Source organism: Haliaeetus leucocephalus, unplaced genomic scaffold, assembly GCF_000737465.1.
Source record: "Haliaeetus leucocephalus isolate CR32 unplaced genomic scaffold, Haliaeetus_leucocephalus-4.0 Scaffold222, whole genome shotgun sequence".
Taxonomy (NCBI): domain Eukaryota; kingdom Metazoa; phylum Chordata; class Aves; order Accipitriformes; family Accipitridae; genus Haliaeetus; species Haliaeetus leucocephalus.
This window is the reverse complement of record NW_010972658.1, coordinates 525,104-547,559: the sequence shown is the minus strand read 5'-3', so window position 1 is coordinate 547,559 and position 22,456 is coordinate 525,104. Positions and strand designations below refer to the sequence as shown.

General features: G+C 40.4%; 1 protein-coding gene across 3 annotated transcripts in view; it reads right to left on the bottom strand.

The window, feature by feature from the left end:
* Window positions 1-359: 359 nt before the first annotated feature.
* Window positions 360-22,456, bottom strand: part of CTNNB1 (catenin (cadherin-associated protein), beta 1, 88kDa) — a 23,520-nt gene continuing 1,423 nt past the window's right edge. For 2 of the 3 annotated variants that reach the window (XM_010566961.1, XM_010566962.1), the window contains exons 2-16: window positions 8,851-8,908; window positions 8,134-8,361; window positions 7,742-7,995; window positions 7,414-7,652; window positions 7,127-7,328; window positions 6,650-6,794; window positions 6,100-6,203; window positions 5,674-6,012; window positions 5,260-5,418; window positions 4,178-4,297; window positions 3,875-4,025; window positions 3,662-3,783; window positions 2,396-2,456; window positions 1,419-1,639; window positions 360-1,135 (exon numbers count right to left, since the gene is read on the bottom strand). In XM_010566961.1, coding sequence (XP_010565263.1) covers window positions 1,431-1,639; window positions 2,396-2,456; window positions 3,662-3,783; window positions 3,875-4,025; window positions 4,178-4,297; window positions 5,260-5,418; window positions 5,674-6,012; window positions 6,100-6,203; window positions 6,650-6,794; window positions 7,127-7,328; window positions 7,414-7,652; window positions 7,742-7,995; window positions 8,134-8,361; window positions 8,851-8,863 — 2,346 coding nt within the window. In that variant the 5' untranslated portion in view covers window positions 8,864-8,908 and the 3' untranslated portion in view covers window positions 360-1,135; window positions 1,419-1,430. Of the gene's footprint in view, window positions 1,136-1,418; window positions 1,640-2,395; window positions 2,457-3,661; window positions 3,784-3,874; window positions 4,026-4,177; window positions 4,298-5,259; window positions 5,419-5,673; window positions 6,013-6,099; window positions 6,204-6,649; window positions 6,795-7,126; window positions 7,329-7,413; window positions 7,653-7,741; window positions 7,996-8,133; window positions 8,362-8,850; window positions 8,909-14,895; window positions 14,969-22,456 lie in introns of those variants that run through there. The other variant, XM_010566963.1, reaches the window with a different exon arrangement.

Below are 22,456 nucleotides of genomic sequence, written 5' to 3'. Positions count from 1 at the left end.
TGAGCTGAAGCAATATGCCATTATTACTTTTTAAAGCCCAGAAGTGAGCACATGGCTGGCAGGCCAGGCACAAAGGGTAGTAACCTCACCTCTGGCTAGACCTGCCCCATGCTGAGGAAGGGGTCAAAGCAAAGCAGCAGGGCAAGGGAAAGAATGCCCCCTCAGAGGATCCCATTCAGAACAGTTTGTCATTGGAGCTGAGGCTCTCTGAAGGGTAATTGCTCCTTACCAAGGATGAAAGGGCAACAGTTCTGGCTTCCTCCTCTGATGTACTGAAGGTGGTGTGCAAGTCCAGAACAAGTTTCAGAGAACTTTAACAGACAAATACACTTTCTGATCTGAAATAATTTGACACAGAGTGAATTAAAAGTTTACTTTAATTTTGAACCATTTTATAACTGCATTTTTCTCATGAAGCATCTGTATCACAGCAGGCTACAATAACTTTGGGATAAAAGGCAACTGGTAAACTGTCCAATACAAGGTTCCAAATAAACAGTTCTTACTGGCCCCTACCCAGACATATCCCAGATAAAGTTTTTGATCAAAAACATGAAATAGATCCACCTGCTTATTTTAAGCATATTAAAAAGGAAACTAATTGGACCATTTCTATTTGTCTAGTTTTTTTATACAAAAAGGCTACACAATGTTACACTTTATTCAGAATACAGTTAGAGCGATTATGAATTAGTGTTCTACACCTTTACTCAATCCTTAAAAATTAGAAACTGCTGTAGCATATTCACTATAACTTAATACTACGAGAGACTTTAAAAAAAAACTAACAACAATTACTGCAAAAAGAAAGGCTACTTCCAAAGCAAGCAAGGTCAGTACCATTACAGAGATTTAAAAAAAATAATAAATTTTTAACAAGCAAGGCTAGGGTTTGATAAATTCCATCTTGCAATTCATTCTTGTGCATTCTTCGTTTCTTGAATCACTCCCAAAATCCATTTGTATTATTACTCCTCGACCAAAAAGGACCAGAACAAAAAGTTTACTTCAATTGTTCCCATAGGAAACTCAGCTTGGTTAGTGTGTCAGGCACTTTCTGAGATACTAGCCCACCCCTCGAGCCCTCTCAGCAACTCTACAGGCCAATCAATGCAAGTTCATTCAGATGATACAGCTGCAAAGAGGAAAAAAAAACAGGTGTCAGTGCTCCCAAGTAAAGGCCTGTTTTAACACATCAAGACTGCATGAAGCCAGTGCACAAGACATTATTACAGTTAATTACTTCCACACTTCATGGCAGAAGTCAGTTTGGAGTGTACTGATCATGTGTTTCCAGAGTGCTTATTCATTATTGTGGCACCCAATTGAGCCAATCCCTCCCTGCCAACCAAGTCCTCAGTCCAGTCATCTGTTTTTTCTCTTGTTTTGTTTTTAAATTCAAGGTTGGAGCTTCTTACCTAAAGGATGATTTACAGGTCAGTATCGAACCAGGCCAACTGATTACTGTCACCTGGAGGCAGCCCATCCATAAGGTCCTGGGCATGGCCAAGATCTGGCAGACCATCAACTGGGTAGTCAGCACCAGGGTGGTGGCCACCCATTTCATGTTCCATCATAGGGTCCATACCCAAGGCATCCTGACCGTATCCGCCAGAGTGGAAAGAACGGTAGCTAGGATCTAAGAAAGTTAAAGGTGGCAGAGGGAAAAAAAGCATAATGTTAACAGATGTTAGATGCATCAGAAGCTGCAAGTATCAGTGTGTGAGAAGATCGTTGTAGCCATCTAATTTTTTTCTAGTTCAGCCAAGTTCAAAACAATCTGTGGCCTGCCCTTAATGGCTATTCCATTGTTCGAAACAGCCTTCCAGTATGATTCTGCAGACAAAGCACACTGCAGGCAGAAGCACGAGCAGATTCCAGCCAAGCCATTAGTCTGCACAATCAACAGTACTAAAATTCAACAATACTGCAGCAAAACCAGGCTCCAAGACTGTGGACTGGCTTCTGAAAGACTAGTCAAAAATAGCTTAGAATCCTTAGGGATAGGCTTGCATTCAAGTCTATAGACACTTACAGACTAACACATTCAATACCAGCTTTTTTGTTTTAAAGAAAAACTGCACTATTGGAATTGTCAAGTCCATTTGTAAAGAATGTAGAAGATTTCTGGAAACAACAGCTCAGCGGGACATTCTCCCACAAGACCCAGACAAGAGACACCAGTTTTGCATGTTCATACAGCTCCCACTTCAGCACTGCCAGTGGTGTTGCAGAAACTGGTTATTTGAACTGGCAGTTCCCCATCTGCCTGTCAGTTTGCAATACCTTGCTGAAGAGTTAATTCACTCTTCACTCATTTGCGGTTCTCCTTTAAAAATCTATGACTTGACTTCATCCAACTTAGGTTTAGTCAAGGGGAACAGAAGAGACATACCATCTGGGCGGTATCCAAGAGGTTCTCCCTGGGCACCAATATCAAGTCCAAGATCTGCTGTCTAGATGTACACAAAAAGTTACAAAACAGTTTTAATGTCAGGTTTTGGGGCCAGCGCTAGTAATTCTGAGTTTAAAAAGTTCTGAAGCTTGCCCCAGATCCCTTTTTAGCAACTCTTCTGCAGTGAGCACTGCAGCATGTTACTTTCGTGAACATGGAACACCTTTTTTATCTAAGCATCTGCATCCAATATACAACAGCCAGATTTAGGCATAGGAATCCACAGATCACTGGAAAGAGGGTTCTGTTTGGGAATGAAAGAGATGGGGCAGGTCTAGGAACACTCACCCTCAGGTACACCTGCCCCAACTCCTGCAAGTCAGCTGTTCAGAGGTTCCTGAGCCAGCAATAGAGCTTTTAAGGGTTCTGAAAGGACCTCCCCCAGTTTGCACAATTACAGAATTAATTGCCTGTCCGTAGTGCAACTACGTAACTCCAATCTCAGAGAGACTCCATTTTAGCTTTTTTTTTTTTTCACATTACTGTGGTAGATACAGGTTTTAGGAAAACAGAAAAGCAAGCACTGAAATAGTACAAATCAAGGGCTACTGTTCCTTTATTTAGTAAAAACATACATGCCAAGACAAGCTGGGCTCCTGAATCTTAAGAATCTGGGGGAAGACAGAGACTTCATGAAACCTTCCCTCTACCCCATGTACACAGTTTGTTTTCAGTCTCAATGCACTGTGTAGCCCTTTAAGCACAAAAAAAAAAGGCAATGTGTGATAATCAGCCTGTAAACATATTCAAGCCTGAAGGAGAACACAAGTTGCATTCCCACCCCAAGATTACTAGCCCTACACCATTTGCTTGATGGAAGCCTTACAAGATGTGTTTTATGTTTACGATTCCCTCCTATCACTCATGCCTCAGTTTTTGCATTCAGAGTTCATTAGGTTCTGACAAGCAACACAGAAGCATACAAGGTTCTTCTACAGAGCTTTGCACACTAAAACATAATGAGAATTACAAACTTTAGCAGCAGTCGAGAATGGACTCTTCCTATCTGCAAGGGAAGAAGCAGTTCTAAGGCTGCTTGCCACAGGTTCACTGAACCTCAATACGTAGCAAGAGTAAAGAAGGTACAGCCATATGCAAAGCTGGGCCTGTATCACTGATGGCATCTACACTTTACTACTGGAAGGAGGCAGGACCTGAACATAAAGTCTCCCCAAGGAACCATTAATACAAAGAGACACGACTCACCTCGTTCCAAGCCATTGGCTCAGTCCGGAACAGAGAGCTTGTCAATTCAACTGAAAGTCGCTTCTTATAGTCTTGTGGTTTGTCCTCAGACATTCTGAACAGCACTGCAGCTGCATATGTTGCTTTTGAAAGCAAGAGTGATTTTAGTAGAGGTCAAGTCTTCTAGCAACTTTTCTAACACAAATATGCAACCTATCTTTCAAGTTCACTTACCAACACCCTCATTCCTAGAATGAAGCAGTTCTGTTAAAGGGGCAGTTGCACCTTCAGCTTCAATTGCTTCAGCTGCTTCCTTGTCTTGAGCCAGTTCACAAAGTACACCAGCAGCTACTCTCTGGATATTCTCAATGGGAGAGTACAACAACTGCAACCAAAACACAAGGGGTTCTTTAGCTCTTCTACTTGAAACAAGCTCCTCAGCACAATCTGACTTAGTAGTCCTACCAAGGAAGCATAAGAGCCATTTTACCAGTTTTCCTAGTATGTGCTATGGCATTGTCTTGAGCTCTTGCTTACCTGCACAAATAGCGGAATTGTATTTAGACCCCTGATTACGATTCGATTATGAACATCACGTGCAAGAATATGCAGGGCTCCAGTGCAGCCCTCGACAATTTCTTCCATACGCACACCCTCCTAGTTAAGAAAAGAAAAGGCGTTTTTTGAAATTGAGATATTGCATGCTATCTTCTAAAATGACTGACAAAAAGCTGATCAGCCTGTCAACAACCCAACCAAACTTGTCCCCTGCACGTAACCCCTTCCCCCAACAGGGCTCATATCCACTATCTACTGCTGGCCTTCAAACTTAACATCCAATCCTGCTAGGAGTTGGCCCAGTTTATCCAACTAAATTCAGCAAGTGAAGCATCTCAGTGGAACTCCTCCCAGTGGTCTCATTTTAATTTCAGTTCATTATGAACTTCATGTCTGACAACACTGTCTCTTTTCCCCCCAAGCTGGATTAGCTTGGCAGTTTACTGCATTTGAAACTGGTTATCAGTAACAAAGAGGCCCCCTCCTGCCTCTGCAAGTATTAACTACACTCCTGTACTAGTAGGTACTGCTTCCATTTACCCATGCTAAGGCAACTTTCCCTTTGTTAATGTGTTTAATGGGGGCAGAGGGGGGAAATCAAGACTGATCTTGCCACACTGACCTGGTACCCAAACAGGTAACAAGTATAGAGCCTGTACAACTTTTACAACTCTAAGCACCCTTGAAAATACATAATAAGGTGTGATAGCACTCTTAAACCCATACTTCTGAGAAGGATGAGGCAGTTCTGGTTTCCTTGCCAGAGAGGCTACTTGCCTTGCCAGAGTAGGCAAAACCAGTATTTCTGTGATCTATAGCATCCAGAATTAAATGCTCAAGAGGTTCTTAGTAAACCAAGAACCTAGGTTTTGGTATTCTTGTTTAAGAAAAACTTCAGGTCTGCCCAGACAGAATTATCAGCACGCCAAGAGAGTAACATGAATTGGAGCAAGTGATAAGACAACAGCTATTTAGACAAATACATGGCTGAGGCCCACTGACAAATTAAGAGTTTTGGAGACAAGTTTTACACATAACTTCAGTTAGCGGTGGCCACTTACCACAAACTGCTGTTGTGTCCCACCCATAGAAGTACGTCGCTGGGTATCTTGATGTGCTCTAACCAGCAACTGAACTAGCCTTGGAATAGCACCTTGCTCGCGCAGTGGAGCATGGTTTGCAGGACAGAGTGCCAGATTGCGGATCAAACCGACAGTAGCCTACAATTAAGAAAGGGGGTGGGGAATAAAAGAGCATGACTGGTGTGCTTGCTGTTAAGAGATTCCTTTTTTTTCATCAGTTGATCCCAAATGCTTAAACCTCTAGGAGACAACACTAAGTTGCTCAATTGGAGCAACTTTCCCATCAGACAAATTACACTCCCCAACACCTTGGAAACAAAGTATTTTTCACAGTTAAAGTTACATTAAAAAAAGCAGGCGTTTCTATGCTGAAAACTGCTAACCATTATTTACCTTGATCAAAGGCCAGTGTGATGGTGGGTGCAACAGTTTAACCACCACTGGGAGTCCATAATGGAGACGTACTGCATTTTGAGCCATCTCAGCTTCTTGATGTCTGCTGGTGAGGTGACGGAGCGCACAAATAGCAGGTTCTGTGATGTCTTCCCTGTCTCCAGCCCGGAGAACTGTGCGCACAAGAGCCTCAATGCCACCAACCTGGCACACCATCATCTTGTTCTTGTAATTGTTGCAGGTAAGATTAGAAAGAATGCCAGCAGCACAAGTCACAACATTAATATCATCTGATCCTAAAAGCTGAACAAGAGTTCCTAGAAGGCCTTCCATACCCTCCTGCAAAAAAGAGGGAAGAAAAATTTAGTCTCTCTCCTCTTCCACTATGTTGGCTTTTGATCCCGATCCCTTAGAAGAGCCATTTACCTGCTTTGTTGCAGCATCCGACAGATTCCTCAGAGTCCAGAGACAGTTCTGGACAAGACGCTGGCTTGGATCTGTGAGGTGGAGTCCCAAAGCTTGCATCCCACCTGAAAATGGTACAAATTTGACACCATTACTCAGATGCTCATCTTGTGAACAGTCAGGTCCTTCTCTTCCTTGAAGTCTGACTGCATATCTCACAAGCTTCTAGATCCTTCTTGGCATTAGTAACGTAATATGGCTAGGCCCTAACTCTTCATCACACAGAAGAAAAACCCTGATATTCTCTTTGTGACACTGGGTCTTGTTAAACGTATGCGTATTCTAAGGGGACCATTCTGACAATGCTCAGCCACCCAGCTAACAACATCACAGACTTACTTAGTATACAGAAGTATAAAAGGCAGTCTGTTTTAAAGGCCTCCAAAACTAGTTATGGACTGAAGGACCAATGCAAGTTCAATTTTTGATGCTAGCAGTTTCTATTCTTGTGTGGAACGTACATTGAAGTACTGTATAGCTTTTTAAGTTACTGTGGGTACAAGGTACTTACCAGCCTCAACAATAGCAGGTTTGTTGCTGGAGCAGACTGACAACACCTTCAGCACCCTACTTGTGGTCCACAATAGTTTCTCGTAAGTATAGGTCCTCATTATGTTTACTAGAGCCTGGGGTCCACCACTTGCCAGAATAATCAGCTGAAAGACAGCAAAAACAATATTTATCTGTCACTTCCTGTGCATGTCAGTAGATAGTAATTGTTGCTGGCTTACACCCACCATAGGTTACAGATGTCTAAAAAAACCTGTTCATATCTGCTGGTGTGGTCCGTAAGTTTTGCAGTCTCACTATAGCACGACTGCATTTCCGCAAAATAATTCCTGCATCTCTCACCTCTTGCAAGGTCAAGACTGACTGGCAAAAGCCCAACATGGCTGAAGATTCAGAATAAGGAGGTCAGTACACAGGAACTGTTAGGCCATTCATAGCAAGCTTGCTTGTTAAGTGCTTCAATAGCAGAGGCACTTACCTTACTTTCTTGATTGCCATATGCTAAGATCTGAAGGCAGTCCGTTGTGATGGCCAAGAATTTGACATTTGTCTTGTTAAGCAAGGCAACCATTTTCTGCAGCCCACCAGCTAGACGGACTGCCATTTTGGCTCCTTCCTGATGTAACAGGAGATTGTGAAGAGTTGTAATAGCATAGAATAGCACAGAGTCCACTGGAGACCTACAGAAGGAAAAAAACCTTGTGAGTACCTGCACCTACCAGTACCAACTAAAAAACACAAGTACCATCTTAGTAGTCCACATACCCAAGCATTTTAACCAAAGCAGGGATGCCTCCTGATTTGAAGATTGCCAACAAGCCTTCACGGTGATGCGAGAGGTTGTGTAGTGTACCTGCAGTACAACGGGCTGTTTCCACATCATTTGTATTTTGCATCGTACGTACAATAGCAGACACCATTTGAGGAGATCTCATAATAGCATGGCGAGACGCTTCCTTTTTGGATAACTGATGAACCATAACTGCAGCCTTGTTCACCACCACCTACAGAAATATTTGAAGAAAGCTTTTAGTTTTAAGGTCATTGAAGCAGCCCCACAAGCAAGCTATGCTGAGGCAAAGAAAATGCTTACCTGGTCCTCATCATTCAACAGTTTGGTCAGTTCTGGGATTGCACGAGTTGCAAGTTCTGCATCATCTTGGTAATTTATCAAATTAACAACAGCATGTTTTAACATCTGGGATGGCTCAGCCAGGCGTTGCACATTAGTTGGATGAGCAGCATCAAATTGTGTGGATGGGATTTGCATTCCTTCATCCAGTGTTTCAGGGAACATAGCTGCACGCACTCTCTGAGCTCTAGTCATTGCATACTGGCCATCAATATCTGAAAAACAAGGCAAGTCATTACCTCAAAACTAGGAATAAAAAGCTCATCTTCTAGATAGGTAATAATTTGGTATTTACATTTCTGTATTGTTAAGCTGCGTGTCTAAGCAAACCAGTGTAATAGAAAAGGCCTTACCAGCAACTTGCTCCTGGGTAAAGGACTGTGAGAATCCCTGCTCCCACTCGTACAGCACTTGTGTCGTGTCCACATCTTCCTCTTCAGGATTTCCCTTGCCACTCAAGGAGGGAGCAGTTGTTGTGGCACCGGAATGGATACCAGAGTCCAGATATGACTGTTGCTGCCAGTGACTGACTGCTGCTTTTCTGTCTGGCTCCATTGCCATATCCAACTCCATCAAGTCAGCTGTAAGAAATCATTGTTGAACAATTAAGTTTAGTTCAATTACTCCAGCATGTATTAATCCTTCAAGAGATCACACAGGTTTTAAACAAAAATAAACTGTTATAAATAACTACCTCAACCCAGCAGAGGTAGCACTGCAAGCGAGACAGCATTTTTAAACTGAGGCTTTATGTCAAACCAGTGCAGACATCTATAAGCCCAACTAACAGGCAGAGCAATCACTGCTATTGTTAGTCTACTGCTTAAAGGTTCCCTTTTCCATATACCATGATGATGTACTTGACTGTACTTAAGGGACCCAAAATGCTTACAATGACAAACTTGTCTGCAGGTTTGAGTTCCAGTGTAAGGTATTAATTACTGTAGTAGTGCAGACATTATTCCACCCAGGTGACTTTAGAAAGTTAAAAAAGTGAAGCAAGTAGCCAGTTTAACTGCTCTTTATTTAAAACTGCTAGATTCTAACAGATATTGTAATGCATCATATACCTTGGGTTGCCATGTTCCTTGTGCTCCCAGAACTCCTTCCTGCTACCTTTCAGAGACCCTAAAAAAAGAGCAAGGTGAGAACTTATTAAACACTAATCAGAGCTAGTAAGACAGGATTTCATATTAGAACACTAGAATTGCAAACTAAGACTTCACACATCTTGCCATTTCATTACTACAGTAAGTATATTCAAATGCTAATTAGCAAACCCCCATGGACAGAGATCCAAAAGATATGTCACCCAGACTTTTCCTGGCAAACTACATGTAAGATATATTCTCCTCTTAAAGCTGGAAGAGAAAAAGAATTGAAGACTGATCATGATAGAGCCATTTTTTACTTCTCTATCCTTGCATAAGAAGTCCAGACATTAAATTCCACAGCTTGGACATGCCGCAAAGACATGGGCTACATGTCAGACTTCCTCCTTTCCCTCAAAAGCAACTACTCTTAAGATACTAGCAAAACCACTTGATACAGGGCTACAACATGGATTTTCACAGGGAAAGCTGAAATGACCATTTAAGGCAAGCTGCTATTATTCAGTGGTACAAAGACTACCTAAAGAGTTATAATTCAACCTCCTCCTTTATGCCTTTCCTGTACCACAAGAAGAAAGGTTTCTTCCTATGCAAAAATACTCTTCCTTGAAGTTAAACTGAAAATTGAACATGCCTTATAAACAAATGCTCTCCTTTAGTTGCACACATGAAGTCACCAAACTCGCTTTTTTTTTTTTTGCACAGCCAGCCAAGATAATTGGGGGCAGGAGGCTGAAATATTATCAAATGCCCTATCAAAGTCTTCAGTATGCACCTCCATTTGATATCACCAAGCAGTACGAAGTATTTGTACCATAAATCTGTAGCTGTCTCTTCACTAACCCAGAAAGAGAAATTCAAGGCTACAGCTTCACAACGGGTCACTCAAAGCTGTCATACTTTTATTTCATTTGCTCCCCTTCCCCCCACAGTCCAACACTGTTTCCAGCACACAGACACAGAGCTGGTGACAGCCTGTTCTGGGAGCTAGCCAAGCAGAAACATTTGTAGTGGTAACTAGTGCAGCGAGCAAAACCATCTCTTCCAGCAATCAGCTTTCAATGTGCAGTTAGGTGTTAGAGCTATGCTGATCAAAACATTCCTAGACAATGAAGTAAAGGCAAGCCACTAATCTCTTTAGAGGACAGGTTTGCAGTACTGTGTCAGGAGAACAAAGTCCATTTGACGATGTATTTGTGTAAAGACAGATTTCCCAGTTTAAGAGTTTCCTCCAGGAGTACTTTTTAGAAAATCATAATTAAACAGAAGACAGGCCTGCAGTTTTAAAAGTCTCACTGAATAAGTTAGGCAATTCTGAGGCAAGCTTATATTTCACTGTCTCTGAGCCAGCTGCAGGATACTCCAGCAGCTCCTGAGGAATCTCGTTACTTTGCTGTACAAATGCCAGTGCTGTTTGTCCTGACTCTGCACTCCCACAACTTTTGGCAGCAACCCTTCCCTGGCTCTTTCAAAATGGACAGTAGATCTGCATCTGCAGCAGATAAGCAGCATTGAGCTGATTTAAGATGTAACACAACATACTGTAAGTAACCTGCACTATGCAGTTGGAAACACTTAGGTTCCTAAACCGGTCCCTACTCCACAGCCTAGAAGAAACTAGCCAACTCAGAGCCTACTCCTCACAATCTGCATGGAGGATGCACTGACAATACAACCATTTTTTCCCAGTTCCTTAAACACTGGATTCTTCCAATATGCTGTTAGGAGTTTGGGAGTAGCAGTGGTAAGGGGAAGGAAAATCTTAAGTCATGCTGTCAGTTCACCATTAATACAAAAATTCTCCTGAGTCTCTAAGTTGGAAGAAGCGCCTGAACAAAAGCTTGATAGCTCCCCGCAGGTCTTATGCATTACTTTGTCAACCCCAGTAACACCTTCCAAACAGAAAGAAGTGGGATAGCACTAAAAGTAAAAAGCCTATCTTTGTTCCCTGTAGTCCTCGCTGTAAGTCAGACGCGACATTTCCAACAGAAAACTGGGCAAGATCTAGCTGCTATATGCAATTCACAATATGCTTAGCATAAAAGATGATCTATTTTTATTCTAACTGTTCCTGTTTCCTCCTATCAGCAGGCTGCTAATAAAAATGATCACCAAACTAGTTTTGAAGTTAACATACTGGTAGATGAACCAGTCAAGAGCACTGACTATGTCTTGAGATATTTACTACCACCTCAGATTAAAATATGCTTGGGAACAACATTTATAATTTCCTTCCACTGTTGAATTCTGCACAAATGAAGGAAGATGCCTTACAGCAACTGCATTCTGAAATGGTTGTTTCAATTTCAGCAGCCTGAAGATATCAGGAGAGTAGCTGTACCATTAGGTACAATCCAACAGACCAGACTAGCCACTGAACTGCAACACTATTCCAAAATAAAGCTGAAGAACATCTACAAAATAGCAATGAAGAATGCTGATTTAAGTGTTCAGAAGTGCATTATCAATCAGATATTCGGTCTTTGAAATGCTGACCTTAGATCAGCCTGCTAGCTGCAGCTTAGTTTCTAACATCCTAATCTGCATTTCATACACCTGTAACCACTCAACAATTCCAGGTAGCATTTTTTTTACTTAGATGGGAAATTGGTTTTAATCCTTAGAGTTCAAAATAACCACAGACCAAAGGTAGCCAGGGAAAAAGGGTACATGCTGTTTGGTTTTAACGTTTCTATAACTGAATGTTCTCCCATATTTTCCTTCCCATTCTCTTCCCATTTTACAAGGGGGTAAACCAAGTCCAAACAAGCTGCTGACTTTGTCTTCCTGTGTGTCACTGACAAGGTTAACCACTAAACTTACAAAAGTAGCAAATCCAGACTAGGTACAAATATCCACGTTCATCTTCCTGACAGAAACTGGATCAATACATGCAGGGTGGGGGTGAGGTGGTGGGAGAGTAGAAACAAAATTTAAAAAAGCACTCCTGCAAAGATAACTAAGGTTGTAGTCTTCAACCATGAAGCATATACCAGCTCCTTTAAATCGAGCTATTCAAATTGATCGGAGGACACATGACTAGTGACATTACATTGTCAAGGTCAGTAATACAGATCTTAACCATCAAGAAGAGACAGAAGGACTCGGTATACTTTACAAACTTCAGCATAACAGCAAGCTCCTGTAAACCTCGCTATTTCTAAAGACTACCTGGTACTCAGAAGTCAAGTCTGAATTTTGAAAAATGTCATGTTATACAGAAGTTCATACAGAGGTACTGCCAGGATTTACAGGCTGTTAACTTCTTAAAAACCACCTCCTCCCCCATGACACTACCCACTTGTTTAGCAAGCATCGGCTTTGGGTTTAAATGGAGGTTGGGGTTTGTTTTTTTTTTTAACATATCTGAAGAGCAATGCAAGACATTGCACTAGACTGTATTGTGTACCATCAGTCCCAACTTCACATTTGAATTCTAAAAAAACTGAGAAAGAGTTCTGCAAGCTTAGCAGGCTTATGAGCTAATAGTTTCAAGTTACTACAGAAGACTATTCAAATTTCTTGGTTTTCACAGGAATGAAAGAGTATTTTGATGATGAATAAAACTTGGGTATTAACTTTGGATTTTGGAGAAGAGTTAGGCACATGCCAAAGTAGTAAACAAGCCCACACCATTTCTCAAATCTGAACGGTAATTCTGAACAGCTTTGGTAAAACCTAGATAATTTTCTTTCTAAAGCTGTTAAACTCCATTAGGACAGAGCACAGTGAACTGTTTACTTCTACTCTGTCTTACAGAGGACAAGAACTATGAGAATAGCCTATCTAGGGGAGGGAGTATCAGCCTGACATTTACCTGCCTGGTATATCAAGACTACAGTACATTTGCACCTCTGCTACAGTTTATCCAACATAAACCTATTTTCACTGTCAGCTAAACCAGTTTGTTAGCCTACAGAACAGCTCATATTTGCAGCTTGTATTAAATAAAAATGTGTCCGTCTTCTTTCAAGGTTACTGCTTTAATCTTAATAGAATCTCTTCACTAAGATTGACTCAGATTATACCTGACTGATCTGATAAGCAGACTCCTTCCCTTTGTAAAGCAAGTCAAACTTAAAAGTTTGCAAGTCTTCCAGAAATCTTTTGCTTGAGAGCACCATGTTACTAAACCTTGTATGAGAAATCAAGACTGATACATGCAATCACCACAATCTATTTACAGGGAACACATCTACTAACCATGTTCTCATACATCTCTACGTCTCATCTAGGACAGGCCAAGCAACTGCATCTGTACATTAGCCATCAGTGCTGAGTGATGCATTTTCTTACATTGAACAAGCATATCTTAATCTTCCTGTGACAGTTACAGCAGTTAAAAACATGTATCATCTACACAGAAGTGAGAAGTACCTGCACTGGAAAATAGTTTTTCTCCAAGTGCTCCGAAGTTATTGCAACCATTATCAAGGTGTTACTGGAAGCATTTGTTGGGTCTAATTTTATAACTGATCTTGTTTCAGGCAGCTGCCTGCCAGTGATGTTGCCTGTGTATGTGCTTTACAAAAATTCAGTAGCCAAAATATACAGGCAACATTGGTTGTACAACTAGTAACACCAGATGACTACAGCACTCATTCCTATGACCCAAGAACAGAAATCTAAGAACTTAATGTAGCAGAAGCTTCCTAATAACCTTAGTTTTCAAGTGGAGGATGTGGGAAATACATTCAATTAATGATTTTTAAATAAAAAATCCTTTGATCTTATTCTGGAAGTTGTTGCTGTTTTCTAGAAAAGGAAGCAGGGCAGGGGGAAATTATTTAAGACAATACTGACAGTAGAAACATCAGAGAAGCTTTCACGGCACAAGTGGCTGACTTGTGTCCTTAAGCAATTTTTGGTCTAACCTACCCCAAAGCTATAAGCACTCTTGCAACAGGCAAACCTAATTCTTATAAAGACATGATCCAACTGAGATAGTCACTTTAATATTCATTAGGAATAGCACTAAACCGATTAACAGGAAGCCTAAAAGAAGTTATTTTTCTTCCTTCAAACAGGGAGGCCTATAATCAGTTTATACCTGCCTACTAACTTAAAAAAAAAAAGCCAAAGTCTTTGTCTAGCTGCAGAAAACATGGCAGCTACAATTTGAGAGGGAGTGATGGAGGGAGAAGTTACAGGTGACCTGTAAAACCCAATTTACAGATTGCCTATCCACAGATGATGGACAAGGATGGTACTTGTGGAAAGTAATGATTCAGGGTATTTGCATTCAGTTTCTAACTTAGACAATTCGAGTTTTGGATTAAGCAGCAAGGTAACCTGGGAAGTTAAAAGGAATGTCATTTGCCTTGTAGGTCTCAATTTAGGAAACTCATTTTCTATCTTCAAAGGTTAAACAAATTCAAGAATTTTTACCACCAGAGATCTGTTGTAAACTTCTAATTACTCCTTATCCAAATGGGGATAGAGACCTCTCTCCCATATCCTCCCAGATATTCTAAACTAAACTTAACTTCAAGGATTTTTATCTGGCTTCTATCAAGCTCTGGGGTAAAGTATGCACTGTAAGTAATTTTGGCAGCCCTTCATGTATCACGTAAGATTGGCAAGAAGTCCTGAAAGTACAGTTTGTGTTGTATATTTTAAGGGATTTCAGAAGCTTGCTGTAGGAATGACAGTTGGGTTTTACAATTTTTCTACACAATGAACAGAAGATACTTTATTTCAAAGTAGGAACAGATAGAATGCTTCAGTTTCACTCTGAAGATATGCATTTAAAAAAATTTAATTCTTGTGCAACAGTACCACACAGGATTAAATACAACAGTTTTCCTTAAATACATTCCATATCCACAAAACAAGTACTGAACAGCATTCCCATATTCTGTCTAAAGTAGCAGCATTTGCAGTCCTCAGTCACCTTGTCCACTCTGAAAGGAACAGCTGTATGCAGTGAGTGCAGATTATTTTGAAGTTAAAGTTGTATGCAAGCATTAGAGGGCCTTGATTATTGTGAAATTAGTCGCTCACCAGTACTGACTTCTGGATTAAGAAATTCAATTTTTCAAATCCTTCCTCACACCAGCAGTTTTAAGGACCTGGATGGACAAGAACTACTATGAAACTCATTGAAAAATGGCTCTCAAATAATGGTTCAGGGCTATAAATTATCACATTAAACAAAGCAATGGACAACTTGGATATTTTTGGAGACAGTAAAGTTCAGGTTTACCTTATTATCTCTACCATGAATCAGAATATAAAACTTCACATTTTTCTTATTAATGTCAGGCTTCCTTCTGCTTTCAGCAGGCTGATATTTAATACAGGGTAAAAATATCTTGTCATGCGCCATTTGAAGATATCCTAAGTAAATGGAAGTAATTTATACAATATGTAACATCAAAAGGAAACAAGTCAAACCATAGAGCCAACTCTAAAAGGAAAAAAAAAAACAACCACCAACCCACCATGGGTTCTTACAGCTCTAAAACATTTCTATCTTCTTTTGGGTTAGATGATAGAAACACTCATCTGTAGCCTTCACTACCACCTCAGAAGAAATGCCATGGCAAGAGGTAGAGCAGCATTACTATATTTAAGTGTTATGCCAAGATGCAGCAACTTCAACTATTTCAGTAGTTCTGTTGAAAATTAAGAGCTACCAATAATCTTAACCTGCATGCCACAGCACATGCCCACAGTGAAATCCAGCTTACTGATTCTAGACTGCAACAGAACAAACTCAAACTTTAACTCATGACAAAACTGCTCTGGTCATTTCCTCAAGCGACATTTGCTTAACATCATCCCCTCCAACCACTAAGCAAGAATACTTAACACCAGTGATAAACTCAGTATCCTATGTAATCCATCCAACTTTAATTTATCCAAGCTAGTATACTTCAGGCAATGCATTCTACTACCTTTCTGCAGGCATCAGAAGATGCCTTGCAAACAGCAATACGTTCTATTTTAGATTTAGCTAATCAGATCACAGCAAGTTTGACTCTGAACCCAGAACATACAACAGTTTAATGTTGTTCTTTAAAAATAATAAGACCTGAAAGTCTAAGATCTGTTTCTCCTATCAAACATTAGGAAATTAAGAAACCTGAATACTATCTGCTTTACTGATCTCAAAGGTTAACAGGTTGCAGCTTCCAAGCTTTAAATATCCTTAATATATCCTGAAAGAGGCAACAAGCTAGCTCAGATAATCCACAGAATTGAAGTGGAAGAAGGGTATTTGACAGCACACACACAGATATGCCAATGCTCACTACAAGTGACCTCTGCTTTCAGCCACTGGTTTTCTGCTGCTTCATTTCCACATCATTTCTTTTTTCCTTCAGGCATCCCAGTTTGCTATTACATCAATTGTTCTGGCTTTCCAGCCTTTGTCTTCTGCCTTAGAAATTATCTAAGAACTCCCTCCCATAACATAAAGGTAGAAGAGCTTCTCTACACTAGCTTTTGTAAGTTGTTTTTTTTCTTTAATAAGAGTTCATTTGATGCCACATCACAAAACAAAGTGTTAATGCCTGTCTATTTTCAGTCATCTCAGCAATCTAAGACCAATTAAGAGCACAGAGTAGAGTTTCTATTCACATGCTTATTACCTAAAGCAAACAGCATGCAAATATTTCTGTTCTTGCTAGACTTCTCTAAGTTGATTACAACTACTTAATGGAACTGAAGTGCAGGCATCTGGTAGTCTTGACTAGCCTTAAACATTGGGTTAGCTGTATTAAAAGGATTTATTCCTCAAAAAATGTCTAGTGAAGGGAAAGACTCCGGTTATAAGGTCAGAAAACTTGAGGTTCATCTTTGAATCCATGCAGCCTTAAGCACACATGCAGAGGGGAGGAAAACAGGCCACAAGAACTTTACAACACAGCTCTAAGGCTCCATTCTACCACAATTCACTTCCATTTAGGACTGGAGCACTACAGAGTGTTCTGATACTACAGGACACTCACCTGGCCCCTTCTTCCCAAAAGGGACAGCAGGCTAGTAATGAATCACACTTTCAAGCCAGCTTGCCAAATGATCAAGTGTGACAACTCATTAAATTTCAAGTGCAGTTGAGACTAACATAAGGGTAGTAAGATCCACATTTTGTTTTGCTCATCCTAAGTACAGAATGGCACCCAGAACATAGGTAGTTTTAATTGTTCACCAAAGAGCAACTTTAGCCACTAACCAAAAGTTCAAGTAACAAAATGTGTCAGAAATGGACTTGGTGAGTGTTCACTGCCAGATGGGATCTCTTTCAGCTGCTGGCATCGAGTGTCACTGAAACATGGCACTTTGAGCAACTAACACAGCATTTAGGCACTAACAGCTTGTGCAATTAGTCAGGGTCTTCACAAGTACTAAGGTTTTAAGTACCCTTTTAAAAACAACCCGTTAGAAGTTTCAATAAAGCAACAGTTAACATTGGTCTGAGAGCCATGGTCAGCCAACAAATACTTGAGGTAACTAATTATAAAATGATGAGAACCTGTGGGAGAATTCAGAACACTCACATCAGGTGAGTTACTAAAAAAGTAATAAAGTTCACCTGGGCACTGATCTGCACAATCATTCTAAGAGATGAACTTTCAAATTTTAGAACCTTCCGGGAAGCCTCCCCAAAAATGAAGCTGACAATATCATATAAAGGTTCTCTAATACCTTTGATGCACACTACTTTACTCTTTAGGACATTTTAGAGCAACTTTGGTGGATATTACATATTAATAGGACACCTAGAGAGGTCAGAAGGTACTTGGTAGCAGTTAGCCTACCACTGTAATTTCTTACAACTATCAGTGGTGCCCTACAGAATTTTGTTTAATGCTAGTCAGAGCCTAAGGCTGCCAGTGTCACATGGCTGGGCATACCATGCAGTGTGAAGACCACACCTTTTCACATAGTCCCATACTCTTTGCTACTTAAAACCATACTTATACTCTAGCAGCTGAAACCTTACAACACTGGATCTTGTCAATTCAGAGAAGTTAGTGTTTGGATTCACAGCACAATTATTCTGCCCTTTACCTTAAGAAACATTCAGGAGTTGCAAGAGGTCTGTCAACACAATCCTTTATATTCAAAATTATGGGCAAGTATACCAGCAGCTTCTAATGAGATCTGCAAACAAAACAAAGTTACCTTCTCAAAGAGAGCTACTTTCTGCACCAGCTATTCATTTGTCCTCTACAGAAAACTCTGGTTGTTTCCCAGAGCTATAAGCAGCAGCTGTGCTCAAGCTGACAGAGAAATTACCAGGTCATGTTTGAAAGTAATGGTTCAAGAGAGCTTTTCACTAGCAAGTATACCACAACACTAGCAAAATCTATCACTTTATTTGTAGACAAGATTGGCTCCAAGTACCTACATATCCTTCTTCACTGTCCAAGCGAGGAGCTGATGAAAATCTTAAATTTTAAGACAATACGCAAGGAACTGCTTCAACTACTAATCAGGTGTTCCACATCCAGCTTGAGAAGCAATAATCTTCTCCACATAATGTACCTATCAATCCTTTAACAGCAATTTGCAGCTCAGTATTAAAAGGACTGGTATGACAGTTTCAAGTTTATGAACTTGCATTAAGTTCATAACAAGATTATCAACCCAATTACTCTTATGTCATAATTGTTTTGACCAACTAAGCACCACCAACTCATGCAAGTAACCTCAAAACAGTTACTAAGTCAATTCTGTTCAGCAATGGATTTACTTTGAGATCTTTTGGTCACCAGCAAGCATTTCCAATTAGGGTTTCATGCAGCATTACGAGTATCTTCATGGCTGAGCAAAACATTAAGAACAGTTTTATTATCACAGCTTAGAGTTACCACCTCTTATCTGTGGGACACAGTTAGGTATCTATATTATGCATACTCCTGCCTTTCTCAGTTAGGCATGAGCAAGTGTTCGCAGCTAAGGCATAGTTTGCCAGCAGCACCCACCTAATAAACTAGCACTGATTTGCAGCTTTTGGTCCATGTGCCCCTACTTTCAGTAAGATATCCATAGTAGAGATGGCAGTAGCCAGGGTAAAGTATGATTCTTTAGTCTTACCTAGCCACATACAAAAAAAGCTGCCATCATGACCATTTAGAGAACTTAAAATACTACATTACACTTCATTTAACACTAATAAAGTTCAGCAACAAACCACTGTCAGCACTCAAGCTTCCTGCCCACTTAGCTTTGAGTGTCAAAAAGGTACTTAATGGTTCTGCAGTCATTTATCATGATTGCCTACATCACAAGAAGGTTGACAGCCACTGCATTACAGAAGTATCTTTCCATCCTGTCTGTGTAGAACTTAAAACGTTCATTTCCACTCTAATACAACAATTTAGCAATCTCCCTTCCAAACCGATAAGTATCTAACCATAATCTAGTTTCTTCTTAAGCTGCAGCCATGTAGCCAGCCCTGAACATGGATGTTAAACATGAATCTCCATGGTTTAAGAAACCAGGATGATTAGTCATAATTGCACTGACACTCACAAAATACTTACAAATCTGAAAGTAGCTGCCTTTGCTTGTCTGTCAGAATAACTATGTATTTAGAGTAAGACATACTTACACTCCAAAAAGTACTGTTTAAGCAACAAACATGCTAATGAAGTCTAACATTTTAAGATGTTTCTTCAACTCACTTTTAATTAAGGCAACCTGACAAGGCAACAGCATTTATCAGCATCTTTAGGATGTTAAGATTTCTGGCCACTGGAGGGCACCTGAATTGTTGCCAGGACAATACAGAATTACTTGCTACAGTTGGTGCAGAGCTGGCAAACTTCTCCAATTTATAAAAGTCTATTTAGCACAGTAAGCCAGCCTAGAAATGCTAGTTCCAGCAAATATACTTACAGTGCACACCGTGCATTTGCCAACTCTACTAAGATCCAGCTAGCTCATACTGCCTTTTTAAAAGCAGCAACCTAGAACACTAAATTAACTCTTTCAACCTTTAAGGGAGTTAATTATTAAACAAGGCTCCAGAGTCGATTTAGTATTAAGTAATACAGTAAGTACTTTACTTCTGCAATACTAATCCAGTCAGCATACATTGTTTCCTAAAGCAACTTGGAACATCAACAAAAAGTTCTTCTGTAATGGAAGCTGTAAAACAACATCTGCACCCATACTTCCCAATACAGCAAAAGCATAGGACACATTTGCTTTCACATCAAATCAGAGTGAACAGATTCAGGAGGGCAGGTTGAGTTACAGGTATACATTTCACCTGCTCACCTCATCAATTTGGTGTTCCATACAGACAAAAACACCAGAATAAGACTTCCATTAGTTACCTCTTACACTCGAAGTTACCTTTCAGTGCAAAAAACTTTTCTGGCTCCTTTCTTCTCTGAGAGGCAACACAGGCCACACAACACTAGCATATTAAGACATTACCCTCTTGGGCTAAAGCCTGATCACAGACTACAGCAAGTTTTACCTTGGAATCAAGTGCCAGAAATGGATATTAAAAGTTAACCACTGTCAGGCTACTTTACGTTGGCAACTCTAACTAATGCAGTTGGTGCATAACATCAAAGCACCCCCAAAACAAGTCTTCCAATGCCCAACTAAAAAGTCAGCAATACTGCCCTGCCCATCTGACCAGGACAATAATTTTATCTAAAGTGACAAGAAAAGTCACATGCAATACTTACTGCCAAGTAGTTTGCAGAATTTTGCAGAGTTAATGCAGTGCTGTTTCTAAGTTACCACACAGTCACCCAGAAAGGCAGGGGGCTCAGAGCTTGCAAATGCATGCTGTGAGGACCCAAAGACAAGTCCCAACTGCCTGCACAGTTTCTCAGAGTTTTATCAGGCTTCATGAAGTACGATGTTCAAGATAAGCAAGGCCAGTCCTGATTTTCCTGCCATGGTATGCAGCCTGCCAGAGTCCCAGAACAAGTTTTGCTGCAAGCAACTGCATGATCACTACAAGCCCTGCATTACCAGCTTTAGCTATGAATTAACATGAGTGATTTTGACTACTGCTGTATTTGCACAGTAGTCTGCCTACTAGACAATATTTTGCAGAAACATTCTTATCCAGGAGTTTCAGACTGCACATTCAGATTTCAGTTTATAAGACTGAAGCTTGCTACTTCCCTTTCCACCCTGCAAAATACTGCAAAATTAGTTAAGAAGGCCACTCGTACTAACTTGTCTTTACATCTGAATTAACTTTCTGAGGTATCATGTTCTGAAGAGTTAAACTCAAGTTTCTGGTGATGAAAAACCAACATTCATTTCACAAAGAAACCATACGTCTGAAGGGCAACCAGGCTTCGTGACCAAGATATGATAAGCCAGTTACTGACACACCACATAGTCAAAGCAAAACACTAGTTCATGGTAGTCTATATATCAAGCAAGCAGCCCAGCCTATTTATTGCTTAGGCAAGAAAAAGGAAGCTTGGTTTACTAAGGCTGTAACAACATTTGAAGAACTTTCTCAATCAAGCTTTACTTGGTATTAAATCCTTGCTTTTAGAAGCTATTGTGCATTGCATTGTCCTTTCCATCAGCATGTTTTTACTTATTTCTCCCCCAGACTCTTTGAAATGATCAGCCACGCAGACCAACATGAACATTCCCACACCAATCAGTTTATACCTAAACAGAAAATATGCGAACTAACAGCCAAGCAAATATGACATTTCTTTAGAACAACCCCAGAACAGCAAGACACTCAACATGATTTTATACCAAATGGCTGAATTTAGAGACCCTTAAAGCCTGATCTTAACACCTAAGTAGCCTAATTTTCAACAGTACCAGACATTAGGCAATCAACCCAGTAGCCACATACCTGCAGCTGTCAGCACCTTTTTATTCAAAGTACAAGATTAACATTAGGTTCCTGGACTGTCAGTCACTTGAAATTCACATAATAACTTAGCCCAATAAACATCAGTAAGTTTTGCCCTTTGTGCTGTTTTAAAGCCTTGAAGTAGTACCTTTTTGTCATTCAGAAGCAAAATCATAATTGGTAAATTGCTCTCTGGTGTGTCCAAACTTACTATCAAGAAAACCCCAATACTCTTTCAGGTAGTTTTCTCGTCTTTGCCTTTACTATAGTCTCAGCACATAAAGATCCTGTTTTACTAAAACCCCTCCTTGATTTCCGTCCATCGACCTCAGCATACCAGCCCAGCCTCTTTCCATTCACCACTTGCATACTTTGGGGGATGGGAGGACCACAGATGTCTGGAATATACAGAATGTCAGAACAATGGCTGCTCCATGAGAAAGAGATCAAGAAGTAGCTGATTACAAAGATCAACACTGCTGTTCCTAAAGCCACAAGTTTCCCGTAGTACCTTCACAGCCTGTCCTATCTTCCCAGAAGGGATAAATGTCCAGTAGACATTTTCAGGAAGAGATTCAAAAAGAAGCAGCCCGACATCCTACATCAAGTTTTAGCTAGGGAAGAATCTAAGGTTTTTCTACATTTAAGAAACCTCACTGTTCCAGGAGCAGCTAATCATGCACAAAAGAGAGGTGAACTAAGCTTTTCGGGGGGGGGGGGGGGGGGCGCAAAAAAAAAAAAACAAACAAAAGAGAG